Genomic DNA, 22082 nt, shown 5'->3' with positions numbered 1-22082 from the left:
TGGTAGGCGATTACAAGTGTAGATTCAAAAAGAACATGTTATCAGGAGAGGTGAGAACAGTGACGGCAACAAATAAAAACCTTCTCAGAACATCTTCAACAGTGAGATGCTTGGACTTCATCACTGAGTAAAACGGTATCAAGGCAGACTTACTTGTAGTTTGGAAACTCCAGCTAAATTCGGGCTGGTCTATGACCATTTTTGGTCTATGACCAGGCAGAGAGACTCGTCCATGGCAACCCCTTTTAACATTTAATGGGACCCCCACAACTGTTTGTAGTTGCATTTTACATATCCATGATATTACTCCTAGTCAATTTTGTATTCTCCGTAGTCAGAATGGTAAAGATATCCCACAATACCATTGTTACCAGCAGAGAAAAAAAAAAAAAAAAAAAAACAACTTTGGCATTAAGAAAGACTATCAACAAAAACTAAATATTAATACTTTTTAATGCCAAAGTACCACCCCTCCAAAATACAAACACTTCAATGACAATGTTTTATTTTTCAGTTCTAATTTTGTTTTCAGTGCCAAAGTTTAACTATCACTGCTCTGGCTCCATATACACGGTGCAATTAATAAAAAAAAAAAATCTAAAAAAAAACGAAAAAGAAACTTGTCAAGGTCTGACTACAGTGGGTACGGAAAGTATTCAGACCCCTTTAAATTTTTCACTCTTTGTGTCATTGCAGCCATTTGCCAAAATCAAAAAAGTTCATTTTATTTCTCATTAATGTACACTCAGCACCCCATCTTGACAGAAAAAACCAGAAATGTAGAAATTTTTGCAAATTTATTAAAAAAGAAAAACTGAAATATCACATGGTCATAAGTATTCAGACCCTGTGCTCAGTGTTGAGTAGAAGCACCTTTTGAGCTAGTACAGCCATGAGTCTTCTTGGGAATGATGCAACAAGTATTTCATACCTGGATTTGGGGATCCTCTGCCATTCTTCCTCGCAGATCCTCTCCAGTTCTTTCAGGTTGGACGGTGAACGTTGGTGGACAGCCATTTTCAGGTCTCTCCAGAGATGCTCAATTGGGTTTAGGTCTGGGCTCTGGCTGGGCCAGTCAAGAACGGTCACAGAGTTGTTCCGAAGCCACTCCTTTGTTATTTTAGCGGTGTGCTTAGGGTCATTGTCCTGTTGAAAGGTGAACCTTCGGCCCAGCTTGAGGTCCTGAGCACTCTGGAAGAGGTTTTCTTCCAGGATATCTCTGTACTTGGCCGCATTCATCTTTCCTTCAATTGCAACCAGTCGTCCTGTCCCTGCAGCTGAAAAACACCCCCACAACATGATGCTCCCACCACCATGTTTCACTGTAGGGATTGTATTGGGCAGGTGATGAGCAGTGCCTGGTTTTCTCCACACATACCGCTTAGAATTAACGCCAAAAAGTTCAATCTTGGTCTCATCAGACCAGAGAATCTTATTTCTCAGTCTGGGAGTCCTTCATGTGTTTTTTGGCAAACTCTATGCGGGCTTTCATGTGTGTTGCACTGAGGAGAGGCTTCCATCGGGCCACTCTGCCATAAAGCCCTGACTGGTGGAGGGCTGCAGTGATAGTTGACTTTGTGGAACTTTCTCCCATCTCCTTACTGCATCTCTGGAGCTCAGCCACAGTGATCTTTGGGTTCTTCTTTACCTCTCTCACCAAGGCTCTTCTCCCACGATTGCTCAGTTTGGCTGGAGGGCCAGGTCTAGGAAGAGTTCTGGTCGTCCCAAAATTTTTCCATTGAGGATTATGGAGGCCACTGTGCTCTTAGGAACCTTGAGTGCTGCAGAAATTCTTTTGTAACCTTGGCCAGATCTGTGCCTTGCCACAATTCTGTCTCTGAGCTTTCCTTCGACCTCATGATTCTCATTTGCTCTGACATGCACTGTGAGCTGTAAGGTCTTATATAGACAGGTGTGTGCCTTTCCTAATCAAGTCCAATCAGTTTAATTAAACACAGCTGGACTCCAATGAAGGAGCAGAACCATCTCAAGGAGGATCAGAAGAAATGGACAGCATGTGAGTTAAATATGAGTGTCACTGCAAAGGGTCTGAATACTTATGACCATGTGATATTTCAGTTTTTCTTTTTTAATAAATTTGCAAAAATTTCTACATTTCTGTTTTTTTCTGTCAAGATGGGGTGCTGAGTGTACATTAATGAGAAATAAAATGAACTTTTTTGATTTTGGCAAATGGCTGCAATGACACAAAGAGTGAAAAATTTAAAGGGGTCTGAATACTTTCCGTACCCACTGTATATCTACACAAAACACAACTCTGGTGATTTGCTTGCATCAGCCTTCACAGAGGCAGAGGCCAGTTATATATATTTAAACTGCAGCAAAGGTACAGAGAGCATGTGCAGCTGCAGGTACAAGTGTGCATTGTCATTGTAAGAAAGTTACCTCAGACAAAGGTGTAAGGAGGGACATTTATTCGAGACAATTGTAAGCAAGTTAAACAAATGTCTACAACAAAATTCGAATATTTCTTATAACTTCTGTGAGCTATAAGGAATGAAGCTATCTACATATACACTCTTCGATACACATCAACCAAAGAAATCTAAAAAACATATAATAAAAGAACAGCTTACCTGCCTATTGTGATAGTGTGGAATCCTGCACAACACCAAGTAAACAAAGCAATCCAACTTTATCTGCCAAGTAATTTTGCTGAGGGTAATCCAAGGATACTGCATACTATAGAGCTCAGACAATAGGCTGAGCCAACACAAAACCCCCATAGTTCTCTAGTGGCATATAAGAAGTTTATGAATGCTGCACCAAGGATGTTCCCTTTTCAACAGAAGCAGTAGGGTTAGAGACTAAAAGCTCCAAAATAAATGTTCTGAACTCAATCTCACTCAGGCACATGCACCCACATTCCCTCCTCTAGCTGCTTTGTTGCTGTAAGGCCAACCTTGGAATGGACCTGCAGAAATTCAAGGGAAAAAAAAAAAAAAACTTCTGCATTATTTTCTAGGTGCACTCAAGGTTACAGCCCTGGCTTGAATACTGCGTTTGAAATTCGAGCATTCCCCTCATAAATTAGGAGACAGTCACTGCAGATTTGAAAAGCTGTGGGGGAAAAATTCACTTAATGCAACAGTGAATGGCAGGTCACACTACAACAAAAGCCCTGAGCCACTCATATGAGGCCTATTTGATCGCAGTCCTTCAGAGAGCTATCTGTCTTTGTCTCTCTTTTGCAGATATTTGTGCCTTTCCCACTCTGTCTCACTCTCTCGCTTAGAGCCACACCACACATAGTCAAAGCATTTTGTACAACCTCTGGTGCTGCTACACATTGGCACAGTGCAGAAGTCCAGCATGATTCCATTAAGTGGAAGATTTCAGAACATCTCTGACCTTTGACAGGGTTGTCATTAGTAATGAATCAGGAAGAACTGAGGAGAAATAATGATGAGACATGGACCTCTTTGGAAATTGGCACAATATGAAGTGCCAACACTACCTACCAGTAAAACAGACAGTAGAACTTAGTAGATTAGCCTGGCAAGAAAAGGTTGAGACATGGCAAGATTAGAGTTAAGTGAAGAAAATAAAATTATGCAAAATCTGCCAGGTCACTACTCCATTCATTAAGAAAAATAAACATCAGCCTGAAAGTTGTACACCCAGTTGGTACTAAAAACATTAATGGTGTTTAAGAATTTATATTAATTTACATTATATTTTAAATTATTAAAGTTTTAATCAGAATGAAAAACTTAAAATTATAAAATCAATAACCAAAAATACATGAGAAAACAGACCCCTTGTTTAAACAGGGCTTAACTGTGCCTTACCAATAATTACCACCTTGCGTGAAATTAACTTTTTTTTTTTTAAGTCAAATACTTCTTTAGGGATAACAAATATATCAATTCAAATGTTAAAATTAACTTTTCAAAACTTAAATCAATGCAGAAAGTAATTTAATGGCAACTGCTCTGTAGTTATATACTTATGGTAACAGCTTGTAAGTATATTGTATATCACAATTTATCTGAAGATATCGATAGCAAATTAATCTTGTTGACTGCACTCAGTCTCCCCTTTATCTCATGAGGTAACATCAGCTAATAAACTGTCTTAAGTTGAGCATAAAGACACCAACATTTTTCAGATTGGACAAACTTGCAAAATAATTGTTGAAAATCTCAAATGCAAACCTAAAAAAGAGAAGGCTGCTATTGGCACTGAGCCTGCCCTTTTATTTATATGGGGAAACTAATTGTAGAAAAGTTGTACTAACAGCACATTTTATGTCACTGACACAATAGCATGGTAAGACTCAAATAATGTTTGTCTATCCACGCATGCATTCAGTGTCTAAAGTCATCACAAGCTATGTTAGCCTTTAGGAAACAAAAAAATAATTGACATATTTCTAAATGGGGAAAAAACAGCACATACAGTATGCTTGGTCACTCAAGACAAACTGGGAAACTGGTACAGACTAACAATATCAGCAAGGTGTGCTCCCTTGCACAGTTCTATAAATTGAGCCTGGTTCTCTGAGCGTCACAGGCTCACACTTTTGTCCTGTTACACAGGGTGCCTTTTCTCTCCACTGCAGAGGAAGCACGAGGCCATGAAAGATTGGAGGCAAAGTGACGTCCTCCAGTTTATCCTCCCTGAAAGCCTTCGCATGCTCTCAGTTCCACATGAGGGATCTGATGAAAGCCGTTTGTCAGTACGCCACTTAATTATCAGCCAGAAGAAGAGCCTCTGATGCTATCCTCTGACAATGGCTCACAGCAGCCTGCTGACTACAGTGCCCACTAACAATGAAGAACTGACTGTAGCTACTAATGGTGACGGCGCTGTGCCAACTGTCCATTTAAGAGTTACTCAAATTAAGAAATGGCATCAAATTCTGTTTGTGCTACTTCAGTGTATATTCTTTTCACATCTAAATAGCAAGACTGCAAAAAATGATATTTGGAAAATAAAATACAAAGCAAAACTGGTCCTATTGAAAACAGTCGATCACACAAAAGATAAACAGACATTTTGACCTTTTATATTTCCTGCAAGTTTACATAAACATTACAGAGCTTATGCTACTACTTGATATGCACATTACCATCAGACTGAAAATAAACAAACCAGTCACATGCACTCATTAACCTTCTATCTTTGCATAGTCACATCCTGTTGACTGGTGACTGCTCATACACAATACACTACACAATAGCAACTACAGCTATATACAACTATTACTTCTGTGCAGATGGAAAACAAAAGAAAACATTGTGCGGGTGTCTAGTAGCAAATTTTGAGGATTAACTATGTGAAGGACTTAATTTTTTTTTTTTTTTTTTTTTTTTTTTAAACAGTCATGTTCACAATCACTCTTACACACATGCTAACTACAATTATCCCCCAATTCTTGAAAACACACAGAACAAAGATTACTAAACTAGTAGGGACAAAAATTATTTACCATCATTCATGTTAACCTGGTCTGATACATAGCTTTTCCTTAAACTACATTATTGTACATGTCTATGACACAGGGTAACCTTGGATTCCCCACAGCATAGGGAAAATCCATAAAGAAGCTTAATTTAATAATAATAATAAAAAAAAAAAAATCATTGCTCTCCTCTCCCCAACAAACTCTTGGGGGAAAAAAACCCTAAGAAAACCTTTTTTTCAGTAACATGTTCTAGCTTTGATTTCCTTCTGAAAGGGAATCACAGACCCACCGTACAGTCCATTAGCCAAGTTAATGCAGAGCTGCCAGACTTGCTGACCCATTAATAATACATTGCAGTGGTCAAAAGAGGCTAGACACCTCCATGCACCCCTTCATCCCTCTACATGGCCACATTAATGGACTAATTCAGATGCAATTAACTGGTGGGGAGAGGCTGTGGCCTTGCGGCTGGTGGAGCAGGGGCTGAATGGCTTAGAGCCAAGGTTTATGTGGCGCACGCACGCACAATTTACATACTACTAAAACGGAGCCAACACATTTGTAGTAACAGAGAATGTAGAAAATCATTTACACGTCACCATATTTATCCCTTAAACTGCTGATTTTAAGAGGCCCTTGGCTGAATTACTGTTTAAACCCATTTTGCTACAATACTGTCCAAGTAAAGCTGAGATAACTGATTTCTATGGCCTCTTTGGGGCAGTGGAAACAAGTTATGAAAACCCTGACCCATCATCTTTAATATTTACATGGAACAGTTGCCAAGTATGGAATAACAGTTCATTTATACTGAAATGGTGAATATGCATATCCCTAAATCACTGTCCTTTTAGTTCAATTTCGTTCTTTTCCAACTCCTCAGCAAAAAAAAAAAAAAAAAAAAAATTTGACAACTGCAGCTTGATATGGTTGTATACTGTCCTGAAAACTTCAAGAGCAAATAAAAACAGTTTAACTGCAAAAACCAAAGCAATGACATAAATGTTGCTCTATAAAGCTAAGAAGAACCGCAGAGCTAGATGTTAATCTGAGGATTCATCACTAAAAGTGATCCCATTAATATACAGTCATGCGATTGCTATTATAAAAATAATTATTATAACTGCTCTAAAAACTTCTTTTATCCCACGAGAACCATTCGCAGAGTGAATCTATAAAGGTGTGAAATGCTTACACTGGTCCATTTTGAGATTTAATTTCATCAGTTTCTTTTTAATGTTTCTCCATTACAACCTCTTTCATTCCATAATGTGTCTGCAGAAACCTGCTCTTTCAGAATGTGACGTTGACAAATGAGCAATTACAGGAGCGATATTCATGTGTCACATCTGCGACCGGCATGACCTGCGATTAGCCCTGCTGATGGTGAATGTGAGATGCAAGAGCTGCGCCTGTCAATACAGGCGCCTGGGAAGGCAGCGTGGCCCATTCTGGCATGTCATCCATCACTGGTTCCACTTGGCTGCCACAGCTGTGTCACTGTCCCCCTCTCAGACTGCTGACCCTACTGAGGACGCACCACCAGGATGATCAAATATCTCTGTGGGATAAGAGACAGCCACCCTACTCCAGTAGAGTAAAAAAAAAAAATTTTAAAAATCCCTTTTTATTCGTATCCTCCAGTACAGTGACATCTTTATCAATAAGCAGCATTTAATGCCATGCAGCAGCAAAGTCGTGTAAAGACACGGGGGCTGCACGCCTTTCGTTCCAAAAAAGCAGGAACTGTGAAGCGCAGACTGAAGCCATTAGCTGTGGGAGACTGACACACAAGGTGACAGGGGTTAAATAATTGCAAGAGATGTGAGAGGAGAGGATTAAAACAAAGATGAAATGAAACAAATAAAAAATGCATTCCCATGATAATTAGTTGCCATGCAGATTTTATCAACATGCCAATCATCAGGGTCAGTCTACTCCCTTTAAAATGACTATCAGATATGAATGACCTACACTGTGGATGTAAGGCAGCATGGCTGAGCTCCCTGTTGCTCTAAGGTGATATTCACTGGAGGGTTTACCTCAGTCTGGCTACAGACCTTTGACCATATAAGCAGTCTCAGGTTGCTGTAGACTTTTAAAAGGATTCTTTGCCAGCCTCTGCTAATTAGTCCTGCAGCCTCTTTCCCTTTCATTTCCAAAAAGGAAACTTGTGCACGCTACAGTGCTGGCAGATAAATTAGCTGCAAGCTTCACAGGAGCAACTGTTCTTCAGGGAGAACAGGCTACTTTAATTATGAATATTATTAATTACATTAAAAAACAGACCAGAAGAAAAAAAAATTCAATCAATCACACTCATACTAAAAGATATTTGTTGAAATTATTACACCTTACTTATTTGGAACAGTCGTCAGAACAGGATTTCATATACAGACAGAGCCAGTGGCAGTGGGAGTGGGAGCCAGTCTAACTGAACTTAGATGAATTTAACAGGGCGGATTTAGTGTTAAAGGCGGATTCCAAGAACTGTACTCTATTTATAGCATGGCAAATTCAGTGTACCCCTCTCCTTTCTCGTCCTCCTCGTCAGGGCAAGAATCACTGCACATACAAGAGAGTTAAAAGGCACCATCTGTGATCCTAATGTAAACAAAAGGTAGTATAATATTCAGGCCATTATGTTACTACACCATTATTCAGTCTTTGCCCATTAGTCCATTATTCAGTTCAATATTGTCTTCTTAGCGGTTTTATAGATTCTGTTTACCCCCAATCAATCACAAACTAAAGCCTCCAGATCCCCTAACGGTGTACGGCCACATACAGTTAGGATAAGGTAAACACTCACAATATCTGTTTATTTCCTAGTGAAAAAAGTGGTAAGATGTCTGGCAACTGGAAAATAATACCACCACCAAACCCATTAGTTTCTTGTATAACAACAGTACATTATCACTCTACCATAAACATGAACACTTACATAAACAGTTTATTGTGTCTCTTAAATCAAGTCAAATAAATGAGTCAGTCAAGATTGTTTGAAAGCACATCTCTTCAGCTTCTGTATTACCCATTTCACAACCTAAGGGTCACATTTGTAAACTAGTTGGCTAAGTAATTAACATATTTAATTGATATTTATTGCATAAGGCCACAAATGGCATCAAACAATATCAAACTGACACTTGATGATAACTAAGCTCACTAATGTTTTCTGATGAAAATAAACATCCATGCTGCCATTGTAGAATTCATAGCCAGCATTAAGCTCTTTCTGTACATATGCTGCATTGTGCAAAGGTGACAGCTGACCAAGAAGAAAAATAATAGGGGACAAAAAATTATAACTAAAACCTTAGTTAAAATATAGGGAAAGCAAAGAGATATTTCTGTCTAAATCCTTCTAGTCACAGAACGATGACTAAAGAGTCAATGAGCAGTTCCCTGTGGCCCTTCACCTTCCTCTCTGAACAATCTACAAACTAGCTAATGATTTTTCCAGTTATGAGTTGTCCTGAAATGTGCTTAAAATTCCTTACAGTTCATAACTTTCATTGTGACACTGGGTTTGTCTTGCCCAGATGCACTTTAGGCTACAGATCTGTGACAAAGTAAGGGCACAGCCAACTGGAGGTGATGATCTCACTCTCCATATTAATGTGCAGCTCTCCAAAAAAATAGAAATACAGAGTTTAAACTTTTTCCCATTTATTAAAGAGTGTTAAGTCTTAAGTTTCATTAATGCCTGTTAAATACTTCAGGCTACTCCATAGGTTTTCATACCCAAACCCATCCAAATGAGACAAAGGCCAAGCCTTAACCCATTCCACAACAAGAGGAAAACTAGTTACCCAACAGCCCTGACTACACAGACAGGGATCCTACATCACTGGCCTCTCATATTTCTTCAGGATTACCAACTGAAGAGCATGCCCTAACAGTACAAATGATTAAATGTTTTTTCAAGGGCCTGAAGCTGTGACTAAGAAAGTGAGCTGGGATCAACAGCTCATTGTTGTCCAGTGTTATCTGCATTATAAATGATTCTTAGAAATAAAAAAAAAATTAAAAAAATATGGCAGCACAAGTGCTGTCTCCCAGCCTGTGAGTCATGTATCGACTTTAACAGATCTCATTATCACAGAGGAGGAAGTTCACCGAAGCAATTGATAACCACTGTCAACTGCATTTACAACTGCCTGCTGCATCACATCTCATTGAGCAAAAAGAGCAGATGGAAGGGAGCGGTTAATGGTTAATAGCGTTTGATTAAAATGATAACAAAAGCTGTATATATATATTTATATAGGGGATGAACTGTGCCATGGCCATGATTGTCAAAAAGGCAGCTACAGTTTCATGCAACATTGAAGCCAGCATATCTACATAGGCCTGTAGGCCACAAGAGGAAGCAATAGAAGCCTCAGGCCTTTTATGTTCTGCACTGCAGTCAGCACTTCACTCGGCGGAGTGTGGGGACAGCAGCTCCTGCCAAAATGTATCTGTGCCAAGGCCTGCCAGCCTGCTCTCCCCGCCCACTCTAAGGGCCAGAGCGTGAGCGGTAGGGCGCCGGTAGGCGGGTGCAAGGTGAGGCTGGTGGGCGGATGGCCAGGCTGGAGCTTCCTGACACGGGAACCCGCCTCACAGCAGGATCAAACTGGCTGCCGAGTGAATCACTACCCCTCCCACCACCTGACAAAGTCAGCGCTGGGCCAGCATGAAGCCACTTTTGCTGTCTCCACAATCAACATGGAATCTAGGATGAGACAAAAGTGCTAAAAATACTGCTGCATCACCTCATCACTGATCAGACTTCATCTTAGCTCATTTTACACCAGACTGGAAAGGAGGCATTTATGATTTTAGGACCGCTCAGCAGTTGCACAGAGCACCTCTTCAAATATGTTTCTGCTAAAAAAGTTTAATTTCAGCACACTGCTTAAAATTTAAATGCTTGCTTTACAGTGTAATGATGATACAGGCTAAGAAATTAGATGAAGGTATCAGAGAGTCTAGCACCAAAGCAATTTTACACTTTCAGATTTCAGGCCCTACAAACCTAGGCTTGAGTTTGGAGATAGGGGAAGTACACGCAAATGCTTATACCTGACCAATCTTATTTAAATAAGCAATAGGAGCAGGGATTTTCTGAGCTGTGGCTAGTCACTAGTCAGAAGCAGGAACATTATCTCCAGAGTAAATAATATCCTGGAGGACCAGTAGCAATCCAAATCGGTTCTTAAAAAATAGAAAACTGCTCCAGGCTGCTATTATTAAGCCTAAGATCCAATGGGAAGTTGAACCTTTGATCTGTTTAGGGTACTGTGTATTTGCATTTTATAATGAGATCAAAGCAAGGTCCAGGGCAGCTCTGTGCCCCATCTCTGTACACCGGACGATTTACAGTCCACAGCTATATTTCCCTGCTAACAAGATCATGTAAGAGCTATGGACCTCAGTGAAAATGCAGTGGGAGATTCAGTGTTTTTAGGCAATCAACAGTAGCCTGCATTCTCTTGCAGCTAATTTTCTTTTCCTGTACACAGGTGTGAAAGACGAAAAAAAATAAAATAAAATCATGCCAGTAGCAACAAACTCAACAGTTAAAGTTCAAGAGCAAACATTTCAAGCATTTTTAAAAATGTTTGAAAATTGCTCCAGATCTTCTTTGGCATTCTTCACCTGTAAGAAAAGCAGAGGGGAATTTACACACTTTGCCTGAAGTGAGCCTACAGGGAACAGGAAGAAGGTTTGAGATGAGCATGGGGGTCAACGTTTGAGAGTGTAAGTGGAGTTTCTCGATTCAGTACTGTTCCTGACCAGTTTTTTTAACTGAAAATTTAGCAGAAAAGAAATTATGTAGTCTGTCACTCTGTCTTTGACTGAGCTGAAGTGTGCAGTGTCTCACATTTTTACAAAACCTGATCAGAGCTGGAGCTGGAAGGACTACAAACAGGGTTCCGAAATCCATCCAAATGAATTAAGAGGACTCTTTGCTTTAATTAGGCCATCCAGTATAAGGCCAATACTGTATATGTACCTGTGATTTTAAATCATGTTTGAAATAGGAATTTGAATTTAGCTCTAAATATTGATTATTCATTTGTGAGTAAGATAAGGATCATTTGTAATATAATATATGTTTAAATGCATTTCTTTTACTACATTGTGTTTTGTAACAAATATTGATCTGTCACCACTGAATACCTTACCCTTCTTATTTAATGTACAAGCACATGAGTTTCATGCATCTTCAGGCAACCTAAAGTTCTGAGTTTCTATCACATACTGTTTATGTAATACTCATTTATTGTTTAAAACAAAACTTTTTACTTTGTTTTTATTATTCATATAATAGTTACAATTGTCCCTGTATAAAAATTGCATGATTTAACATTCTAAAAAAATATATACACAGATTATTACTTGACACTGATAATGCAACACTGAAAACGGGCCAATGATTGATGAACAAAGCAACACTTACGTTAGAGAAACTTGGGAGACAAATCATTTTATAGTTGGCTAAGATTCAGCCCTTCTAACCATCATGACATAGGCAGGTACAGGCTGACTGGGGGAATACCCACTCCCCAGCAGCCACGTGTCTGCAAATCATAAATGCCCCACAAACAGTTGCAGCGAAAGTGAGAGAACGCTGATTTGCCATTCATGACACGCAAGACAACATCTGTGAAAAAGACACAGCAGTTTTGAGAAGTTGTGACAACAGACTTGAAAACTATCTTTTCCATTAATTTAAATACTTCCACATAAAATATTTTCTTTAGAGTACAATGCCAAATTCCAAGATATATATATATATATATATATATATATATATATATATATATATATGTATAGAATGTCTTAACTTTGCTAAGTGCTCTTGACAGGTAAGAAATGATCGATGATAGTAAAGTGGGAGAGGACTGTTCCCATTTACCTTTTAATATCACAGGAATCATATGGGCTATCTTACATTGACCATATGGCTTTTAAAATGGAAGGCACTGAGCACCAGATATGAATCTTGGCACAGAGGACACAGAAATCAGAAGCACATAGATACAGTATTCTGCACTATAAGTCCAACATGCAAAACTCTATACCTTTTTTGGATATACTTGCTTATGAATCCCAATATGTGAAATATCCTTAAGCAATCTGGCAGATCTTCGAAAAGCCATGCAACAGAAGGACACAGAAGCAACAGTATGCAAGCCGAATCGTACACAAGGCTGCTTAGACAAACCTACAAAAAATGAATCAAAAGTGCTTCTGAGAGCTGTAGAGGGTGTTGAGAAAAGCACCATCTAATTGCTTGCTCATAGATGCCAAGCACATATTCTGCACTCTCGAAGGCGGTGTTCACATTTTTTGACCTTGATGAATTATCTGTTTTTATTGACAGCACTTATTGATATTTCTTAAAAGCGCAGGCTAATGGAGTTCTATTGAGATGATTAAACGAGTTGCCGGTGCCCAGATTAGCCCTGTCTCATCTCGCCGGCACAGCTTGCATTATCATAAAGAACAGACGCATGCGTGTGTTGAGTCCCAAATTCCAGCGACTGATATCTCCAGAGAGGAACAGAGGAGCCATGACAACATCCAACCTAGATTTACCCCACCCAGACAGGCCTGCTTCCAGCTAATTACACACAAAAACATGCATTGTCAGTAATACTAAAGGTGGACTCATATCACAGTAACAGTCGCAGTACAGGGAGACTGCTACTGCTGCATTCAAATTAATGAATTATACAATTTTAATTAGGTGTTATGATACTTCTAAAGACAAGTCTGAGGATTTAAAAATCATAACCTCTTCAACTGTAAAAGCTCCCAGTGACCTGCTGATGTTTTCCCAGACTTTTGCTGAGGCTTAATGAAAATATAATTTGTATGAGTATGGCTTATGAGAATTCCCAGAAAGACAAAAACATTAGGAACAAACCTCAGGCTACTGGAGCTTCATCAAATGCCCAGGGCAAGGAAATTGAATTTAATTCATAAGTCTATTATGCAATAAGATTTTATATCTATTCTATACACATTATTTCAGTTGTTTTAATTCCCAGAAAATACAATGGCAGGGAAAATACCCTATTAACAAGAACTGAGAAACAAATTGTGACGCAGACTCAGTCTATAAGCACATAAAACCGCTTTTTTTCTGCGTTTCCTGTGCTGTACAGCATCCTGGTTAGAGTGATGTGGTTTTTCACACTTTTAAATGAGAGGGTATTTCTACAGTTGCAGTCCACATTTAGGCCAGAATGTGTTGATCTATGCAAGCCTTTACTAGACTAGAAAGTGCTTGAAGAGCGTCGATCTCCACTGGCGCTGACTAATTCTATAACATGGTTTTATACCCATTCCAGAATCTATATTACACCTGATATTTAACATTATATAGTGTCTGTTCCACCTCCGCTGTTGAAAAAAATACTTGGAAATCTCATAAATCCTGTAATCAATTGTTCCTTGATCCGAAAATGGTCTACTTACCAAAATACATAGGATCTAAAAAGAGCCAAAAACATAAGAGCCTTCCCAAAGTAATTAATGGATAAACATTGCTATGACTGCTATGTATTATGTACTTAGGACCTGGCTCGAAAGCAGTACTTTCAGACATTAGGAGTGGATTATCCTTATAAAATAAAGTGCAACATGCAAAGTAAAAATAGCACTAAATGCACATAACCCCTTAGTAGAACTCTGAATTATCACACTCTATCACACAATTTTAAAACCTGAAAGAAATCCTTTTAAACAAAATTTTCACATCTTTACTTATTTTGAACAGGTACCAACAGAACCCACTCCATGGTTAGCTACCAATCATCTTAACTGTCAATTTGAAAAAAAAAACACACCCTAGGATTTAAACATTTTTAAAAACCTGAAATCAATTAAAATAATTTCCAAAACTTTTATGGTTATCGCAAGGAGTTTGAAACAAGCTTTTACATCCATCCAGTCGTAAGAGTTTCCTGACTTTCCTGACAATGTGATTTCATGATAAAGCCACATTTGACAGCAAAAAAGCAGAAACCGCATTAACAACCGTATGCAAAAGCAAGCCTTTGGTGAATTAATGTTGTGTAGTCCTTTTTAACAGCACCAACAGTGAGACTGTAACTCAGTATATAGAGCAAAGCTTTAACCCTGCCAGCAGTACCAGCCTGATTTCCACTGAGGCCACCCACTCTAAAATGTATAAAAAGTGAATGAATTCAAGTGCTTTGGATAAAAGAGTCAACTAAATGTGTCTTATCTACTGGCATTTTAGTTTGGTTAGTCAGTTACACTCTTATATTATTAAGCAGTAAAGTCACGTACATAAAAGTTCAATATGTCCACCTCAAACCACTTAAATTACCATTTACCTATGACTGTCCTCTGGAAACAAAAAAATATTAACAGTTTGTAAATGGCCACAGACTGTCCACTGACTACTACATGCACAACAATTGAACCTTAAATGCAGCAACAAAGATAATAGAGAATACTGCTGAAACCTTGTACCAATGCCTAGAGAAAATCGTTTATATACAATTAGTTGTTAAAATTCAATGTCAAAGAAGACAGGTGATATACAACACACAGACCTGAGGTCAGAGTGGAGTGAAAATGTAGATTACATACATGCAAACTGACAACACATATGCTGCTGTGTTCCTGACAACTAAATTTGGAATGATGAAGGTAAAAGATGGAACAAAGGTTGTAAAATAAAACAATTCATTTCCTTACAAAAGGCCTTGCCACAAAAGCTAAAATCAATCTACAATAATACCCGCTTTTTCATCTCCCCTTCACCCACACACACACACCTCCACACAGCCTGTACACATGCCAGATCTTGTCGCCCCAGGAAATGGGCTTCATACATCTTGTCTGACTGCAATAAAGCAGTGCCTAAGATTCTATTTCCAATAAACGTCAACTGATTGGAAAACTCATTCTAATATCAATTTCCATCTGGGCCCTTTAAAAGCCAATCAGCATAGCTTCATCTCGGTATATCATGGGCTCCTTGAGATGATGACACAGCACTGGCTCTCTCCTTCTGCATAATGGCCTTCTCCTATCAAGGCATCTGCAATGAATAATACCACCCATGAATGGGCTATTTAGTCTGTGTTCGCACAGATAGGGGCCACTTCTCTGAATATTAATCCAGGGTTTTACACTTCATATGGTTCTCTCAGGGCTGCACCATTTTTCATACGGAGCAGTAAGGCACTTTGTGTGATTTGGTGCACTCATAGTTTTTCTCTAAGCTCTCTCAGAAGTGACAATGGTGATTACCAACTGCATCTCACTTTGTTTAAGATGCCTAGTGACCACAAAACAATGATTCAAGTTAAGGAATATCAATTCCAACTCTTCTACAAATGCTGCCAACAAGTGACTACAGACTATAAGGTCAAATAAGAATTTCCACAAGTGAATACATTGACAGAAGTTAAAGGTCAACCAAGTTTAATTTAAAAGAGCTGTAAATATGACAAGGTTAAATATTTTCAAATTTGACTGTTGTTGAATTTAAAAGCCCAGCTACGACAAAATCCAAATCATTTTTATTGCATGTTAATAAACTATTATGGTTATATCTCTTACTCACCTTCCAGCCACTCCCTGCCTCCCTGTAATAAGGAAAGTTATCACAGATCCACTGGTAGATTTCGCTCAGTGTCATCTTTTTCTTTGGCGAGCTGTTGATAGCAAACGTGATGAGGCTGGCATAGCTGTAGGGCGGTTTTCCATCCTTGTGCTGTTGCACTTCCTCCTGGTCCAACGTGGTGTTAGGATCCAGTAGGGTGCTCTTCTTGCCCATGCCTGGCCCGTGCGCATTCTGGGCGTCCGCCTTGCGGATGGCAGCCTGCATGGTCAGCTGAGGAAGCCAATCCATGGAGGTCAAGCTACTCTCCAGCTCCGACGTCATGGTGACGGCAGGCTGGGCAAGGGGGGGTGGGGAAGATTTGGAGGTGGTGGGGGTTGCTGTCGGTGCCTAGTGACTGATTGAGAGTTGATCAGGTGTGGAATAACAAATAAGTGGCAGGTTGAGGATGAAGACAGGACTCCCTTTGCTCAGGACATCAGCATTGCATCTTCTGCAGGTAAACTCTGTAGAAACAAGACACAGACACACCTTTATTAGTCAATTACTCTTTGTTATAAGGAACAACTGATCATAGGAAATAAAAGGTATGCATATCAGGAATACTGCAAAAAACTGAAAAAAAAAAAAAAAAGGAAAACAAAGTGTCTCTGTAAAGTATGCTTATATTCGCTGTGCAGGAGATCACAAGCCCACCACTTGCTGCTCTCAAAGCTGACTCATTGCTGGGACTCCATCTGCACAGAGAGAGAGTAAATGCCAGGCAATTGTTTTCACAACTGCCAGCCAAATGGGGGAATGGCTCAGGAGGAATTCCGACTCTCTTGAGGGTAGTAAACCCCCTCTCCTTTCTTCCCTGCCTGTCACTTTGCCTGCCTCCTTTCCTTACTCCCCCCTAAAGGAGCCTCTGCCGTAAACAAGCCACAGAGTGTCGTCTTGCAAACTGCCCTCGGCTCTGTGCGTGTCGGCCGTGCTGTGTAGAGTGCAGCTTGCAACAGCTTGTCTCCCTGTCCCTCACGGCATACTGCCCTCCCTGTCTTAAAATAGAGGGGCAGAGTAGAAAGGCCTTAAGTTACAAACTTAGGTGAACATGGGCATCTGTGGGGGGGGGCGGGTAAAAGTCTGAACAGGATGACACTGCAATCTCGCTGGGGGGTAAAACAAAATAGGCAGGAGAATAAGAAATCCTCACCAACATGCAGGATTTTTCTCTTCACAAAACATCCTCTCACACGTGTGTGTGTGTTTTTGTGTAAACCTGAGAGGATACTCCAGCTATCAGAATGAGAATACATATGGTTATGACAACACACGGTAGGTTAAATATATTTAGAAATAGCATGTGCGTGTGTAGTGTACACAAATGAAACAATTTTCAAATTTTTGTTCAAACACTACGATTATTCTCACACTGTTGCTAAACAGAATTTATCATTATGACATTAATTACAAATTGTGTTTCTCTTTTTGTGGATTACAATCTTTGCCTTTAACATGTTCAGCATTGTTTGCTTTAGAATGTATTAGTATCAATATTAGTATATAAGTAAACAATTTACAATATGTAAAATCTCAAATTTGTTTACATTTGCCATACTTCATCAGCAAATCAAATACAGTATGTGTCAAGCAATTTTTAAAACATAATTTTATGGGCCTCTGCTCTCAACAGTAAGAAATTCCTAAATTGGGCAAAATGTTTTGGCGGCAGTCGGTCAGAAACAGTTTATGGATGTCCCTTTCAATTGATCTCTCACAGCAGGGGTTAGCTAGTGCCCAGCAGCCAATTCAATATCCACTATCAGTGTAGACAGGCAGAGCCAGATGATGAAAATATTTTTTCATACATCCAAACAGAATTCTGTGAAGGGAAAAAACAAATATGGCTGGGGGAGATCATTAATGAAGTGGAGCATTGGTCTCAAATCTTCCCTTATAATCAGTGTTGGGCTACATAAGTTGCTGTGAAGTTTTTCTGAGGAATATGCATTTACATTTTTATTTATCTGATTTCTTGTCTCTGAGCTTTCTCCTTTTAGGGTTGAAAAGCGGGTATGCAGAGAAACAGTAGCTGTGGACCTTGAATGAAATTTTAAATGGGGAAAACTTGCATCACATTTGTTCACAGGTTGGAGGCCTTGAGGAAAATACCAAAGGATTTAAAGTTACTCTCGCAACCTCTGCAGTCATGATCAGACTGATAGATGATGCAGACTTGCTGACTGTCTACTGACAATGGAGAACAGTTCCTCATCTCTGAAATGACAAACAAATCAAACAAGGAATTTCCACCCTGTAACTCAAATGAACATGACTCACAAGTAGCTCCTGACAGTAATTTTCTCTTTAAATGGCAGCCTAAAAAAAAGAGGTAGATTTATTGGCCTATATATCTAGATATTACATCACTTTTAAGCTTCTGCCACATCACTCAAAAAGCATAAACTCTGTACGTTTTTAATGTACACGTGCAGTGTACAAGTTCACTACAATTTTACAACAGCACAAACTACAGCCTCTAAAACGACCACACAGCTTTCTAAAACAGCCTGAACAAAAGCTGAACATTATCAATATCATGAAGAGACAATGTATTGCCAGACAGGTTGCTTCTGTTTAGCTAAGTGTAACTAATAAACTGCACAAGTGTATGTTGGAGTGTTAAATATTTAACTAATCGAAGGTGAATTTAGTTAATAGTATTTTAAACATGTTCTAACTGAACATATTTCGAGCACAATGAGAAGGAACTTTCTGTGTAAAGCTAGCATTTAATTTTGACCCATAATTAAGCAATGATCATATGACATTACACAGCTTTTTTGTAAACACAGACTAAGTAAATGAGACCATTTTATAAAAAATATATAGTGATATATTGTTCACTGATGGAGTGTAATATCATCTGTAGATTTAATATTTTGTCCAACCCTTGCACCATTAGACATGATATCCAAAAGAGCTGAAACAATGAATCAAAAGAATATTAACAGACAACTGTTTTGATGATTTCATTCGTTACGCAAACATACTAAACATCTGGTTTCAGTTTCTTTAAATACAGTACTTATAGCTTCTACCTCTTTTATTTCATTGCAAACTGAATATCGCTGGACAGTATGCTCATCGGACAACACAACATTTGAAAACATCACCATGGGGTAGGTGCAAGCCTGATGGGTGCATTTTTTGGGCATCCCATCTTCTGAACAATCAATTAGTTATCAATAATGAAAACAATGATTAGTTGGAACAACCCAAGACAATTCAATCACAGACTGGTAGAGTTTCTGTTGCACTGGAGTGTAATAGATTTAGCTAGGTGCTCACTGTAGCCATACTGTATGTGTTAATGCTTAATGTCAATGTTTCCATTAACACCAGATTCTCAGTATGAATGGAGGTAGCAAGGGGAAGAAGGCATAGCCTTCTGGTTGTTGCTGAAGGTGAGTTGACAGAGGCAAGAGTTGATGAAAGGCATGCCACCCGCTACATAGAGACACATGCCATTTGACCCTCCACGCTAATGATCCAGCTGCTACATAATCTGCAGGGCCAAGTTGTGTCTTAATTAGAGAACCTTAGGCCATGGCAGGAATGATGAAGCGCAACACATCCCGGCAGTAAGATGGGCCCCCTGCTGCCTTCATTATGCTGCCAGGGTGTGGGACAGTCAGAGCAGGGACAAGACTGAGCCTGCTGCCACGTCAAACAGGACTGTCTGAGTATGTTCACAGTGGGTCTGGGGGTAGACAGAGAAGTATTAAGGAGACGAAGAGCCAGGGGAGATGGAGCAATAAGAGAGGGTGTGAAGGGTTCAGTCATGCTGGCATCGGGCCTGGAAGAGTTCAGAAGTGCCAACAGTATCTACATTGAAGAGTTCTCTGAGTTCAGGCTCTCTGATTACTGCAAACCCACACACGTGGAGCTGTTTGATCTGGTTCTAAGAAAATTTGGTTCCGTCACTGTCACTGCCAAAAAAAGAGAAACGACAAATTCGTTCTCTCTCTCAACTTTAATTTGTTTTTCAAATGGAGCACAGAGCATTTGAGGGCTGAGAGGGAGAAATGGATGGTCAAATTCATTCTCTATTCAACACTCAAAGTTTCTTTATCCTTCAGGGATTAATGGCAGATTTAGGTTTGAATGAGAAATTGAAAGCGTTTTTGAAACGTCTTAATTTACCAAGTTCTTGACAGGATTTATCAACATTCCTACAGCCAACAGAGCACTGACAGCAATTTAGTGATTGTGTTTTGTGTCTCAGCTACTAAATCTGAAGTGGTTCAATCATACTGACAGCATGGTTATTATACATGTGCCAGGCTCTCTTTATTGAAGAATCCCCAATGAGGCAACAAGCTGAGTAACCAACCATGGCTTACTTAAAACATAGCAGATTACGTCAGCTTTGTCATGTTAGGCAAGTGTGTGCCGAGATGCAAGTCAGCAACTGCGTCATAAAACTACTGCTGTTCCCATCTCTTCTATTGCAAAATTGATGTCTGTACTTCGCAAGGTCTTAAAATTTTAGTACCTCTAACAACTCACTGCCCGGAATGTGCTTAATATTTTAAATGCGATATTGTTACAATGAATGCCACTTATCTGTCTTCAGCTTCATCTTATATGATTACAATAATCAGCTCCTTAATTTGAATTTGGCCGAATTTGAACGTGGGTATGTTAGGTCGTAAATAGCTATAATGGCATGTAAATAATGTAATTCAAAAGTGTTTGCCACACAATGGAACAGTACCTGAGACCTGCTGTCCTTTCCAACGTGCCAATTCGCAGGCTAATGCCCAATGAGTTTTCTAAGCAACTTATCTGTTACTGCTCATGTGTGCAAACAAGTGCGAGGAAAGACTGTGAGAAAGTCTATGCTGTTTGAAGCATCAACGTGTCTCGCTCCTTTCTATAATAAAGCCAGTTTTCACGTCTTCATATTTTCTCCTTCAGATGTGGTTGAGCAACATGTTGTACGAATCAGTTCTTTTTGAACATTCTTGATGTGGGGAGTAGTAGTAGAAAGTAGTAGTTTAGTATTTCTACAGTCTCTTTTCCATCCGCAAATAAACAAAATTTATTTGCACATAAACACCATTCACCAATGTCACAAATAACAGTGTATAGCCTAATCTAGTTTACCAGGACTGGCCCAACAGAACAAAGTATTATTATCCGTTTTAATACTACAGAGCTTTTTAGAGCAGAAGCAGTGTGCTGTTCTAAATTGGTGATTTTTCCCAAAGACTTGACTAAGGTAGATAATCCATCTTGGTAAATATGTCCAATTTTACTTTTATCAAAATTATGTTATAGTGCATAGTAGTTGAAAGTACTGCACTACTGTTTATGATCTGTTGTGAAGCGCTCTGAGTCTGGACATCAAAAATCAATGTGAAAGTTATTACTCTATATCTCAAAGAGCTAAAATCATTAGAAATATTAGAAACTGTCACATCCCACAGCATGTGCCTTTAATACTGAATATACAGTAGAGTGCCAGAAATTCTTCCAGCTACAATGCCTCAGACATCAAACAACAAATGCCGAGTACACCTGTGATAAAAAGCAATTTAAAACCACAGATTTGAGGATCCAAGATTAATTACTCAAAAATATAAAATATCCAATAATAAACTTACTTCACCTTTGCATATCAAACCTCCCAATTCTACTGAATGAAACTCACATGAAAAAAAGAGGAACCCACTAACTGAAGCAGAAGTAAAGGAAGCACACTAAAAGGAAGTAGGTAAAACTGAAAATGTGAATAAAACTTGTTCTAGTCGTTGAATAACAGTTGAAATCTTCTCAGTCAAAAGAAAAACATATGGGCAGAAATCATGTTGTAGTGCAATCCCAGTAGGGAGCAGACACCCCACAGGAAGTATTAGTCAAGGATAAGTACCCTAACAGAAATAGTCAGCATGCACACTTACTGTTTTCATCTACCATTTCTGTTTAATAATGTAAGGTCAATAAACTCCACTAAATTCTTTTGTACTGGTTAGACTAACCAAATACACATCAGTTTACCTGCAT

The 22082-nt window shown here is 39.1% G+C and overlaps 1 protein-coding gene across 3 annotated transcripts in view; it reads right to left on the bottom strand.

The window, feature by feature from the left end:
* The window catches only part of foxj3 (forkhead box J3), a 70353-nt gene that overhangs the window by 24464 nt on the left and 23807 nt on the right, over positions 1 to 22082 (bottom strand). For all 3 annotated transcript variants that reach the window (XM_026307655.2, XM_026307654.2, XM_026307656.2), the window contains exon 2: positions 16035 to 16537. In XM_026307655.2, the coding sequence (XP_026163440.1) occupies positions 16035 to 16355 (321 nt within the window). In that variant the 5' untranslated portion in view covers positions 16356 to 16537. The remainder of the gene's footprint in view (positions 1 to 16034; positions 16538 to 22082) is intronic.

This window comes from Mastacembelus armatus, chromosome 5 (genome assembly GCF_900324485.2).
Source record: "Mastacembelus armatus chromosome 5, fMasArm1.2, whole genome shotgun sequence".
In the NCBI taxonomy this organism is placed as follows: domain Eukaryota; kingdom Metazoa; phylum Chordata; class Actinopteri; order Synbranchiformes; family Mastacembelidae; genus Mastacembelus; species Mastacembelus armatus.
The sequence above is the reverse complement of the archived record's forward strand: the minus strand, read 5'-3'. Positions and strand labels throughout refer to the sequence as shown.